Below are 1491 nucleotides of genomic sequence, written 5' to 3' on the forward strand. Positions count from 1 at the left end.
ACTGATTTCAAAAATTGTTGTTCACATCAATCACGTAGACACATGGGAAAATAGAGTCCAGGTTGAAAAAGTTACCCTTTAACCTCATAGCCTGCACCTTGGCACCTATGGTAAAGCCACATTATTTTTCTTTAGAAAGACAACTGTGTGTGTGTGTCTGTGCGTTTATGCCTGTGTGCATGCCTGCGTGTGTGCGTGTGGTGTGTGCACTTACCCTGCTGGCCACCACCAGCTGGACCAGACCAGTAGTGGAGCGGAGGATAGAAACAGCCTCCTGATGAGTGAGACCCACCAGAGACTGACCATTTATCATCAGCAACTCATCACCAGCATGAAGACGACCATCCCTGAAACACACACACATTTAGACAAAAACTCACACACATACTGTACATACACATGTGCAAACTAAAGCTGAACTCTTCTCCACCACTTCAGGCAGGTGAGATGTCACGTATTGGATCAGACTACATTAAGAAAGACTACGCTTCTTTAACTCTTTATTATTTTAAAACAGAAAATGTCTTTTAAAAAATGTAACTTGCATCATGATGTGGATTAGCATCAAAAAGGACATAGTGAGTAACACTTGTGAATCCCAGATTTGTTTGGTTTTAACAAGTGTAGTAGCTGAACTAATACAAAAATTACAAAAACTAACACAACATGACACCAAATGTCTGTTAACTCATTTTGAGATATTCAACCATTCAAAATAAAGACAAACAAACAGGACTGAAAACATAAGCTTCTTGGTGAAGGATTAAATAATCAGGACAATCAAACTGATTGAAATGTACTGTAATAAGTAAAGTTTTGAAAATATAAAAGCAATGAGAGAAAAACACGCCTTTATAGAAACATTTAAGACATATAATATTGCACTGTAGGGAGGTCCTTATATGATGTAAACCTTGACATTATTCCAAAGATGTACTGGGGAGTTCAGACAGAGATGACGGAATATGAGCTACACTTACAGAAACATCGTACCATAGCAAGACTTAGTGGGGACTGACTGTACCTGTGAATGGCACCCGCCTTCTCCACGTGGGCTATAATGATGCCATGAGGAGAGCGCTTGGAGCCACGCCCCCCTGTGATCTGTATGCCCAGGCCCTCATCACCCTTCACCATGTGCATCTTCCAGATGTGGCTGCCCTCTCTGGGCTGCAAAGGAGCACAAACAAACACACATCTGACAATATATCATTTCAAAATTGGAATACAAAAATATGAAGCTGAAAAAACAACAACACCAAAATAAATCACCATGTGACCATATTGGCTTAGTCAAAACATGAGAACTCTCATGTGACATGAGAACCAACAGATTATTAGCAAACAATGAATCCAAGATCATCATTATCATCATCAAAGAACAGAAGCCCAGTCCATAGATCAGGGCTATGCAGTTACAATTTCAACTGGGCCGGATTTTAAAACCAGATAATGTCGATGGGCCACATTTTTAGCAGCGAGCAACCAATC

The 1491-nt window shown here is 40.3% G+C and overlaps 1 protein-coding gene across 1 annotated transcript; it reads right to left on the reverse strand.

The window, feature by feature from the left end:
* Positions 1-214: 214 nt before the first annotated feature.
* On the reverse strand, positions 215-1170 carry LOC126387343 (PDZ domain-containing protein 2-like; the record flags this gene model as incomplete). The annotated part of the gene is made up of 2 exons (XM_050039878.1): positions 215-347; positions 1025-1170. Coding segments are annotated over 2 exons (279 nt in total), but the record flags the coding sequence as incomplete, so codon positions are not given.
* Between the last annotated feature and the right edge of the window lie 321 nt (positions 1171-1491).

Source organism: Epinephelus moara, unplaced genomic scaffold (assembly GCF_006386435.1).
Source record: "Epinephelus moara isolate mb unplaced genomic scaffold, YSFRI_EMoa_1.0 scaffold3776, whole genome shotgun sequence".
Lineage (NCBI taxonomy): Eukaryota > Metazoa > Chordata > Actinopteri > Perciformes > Serranidae > Epinephelus > Epinephelus moara.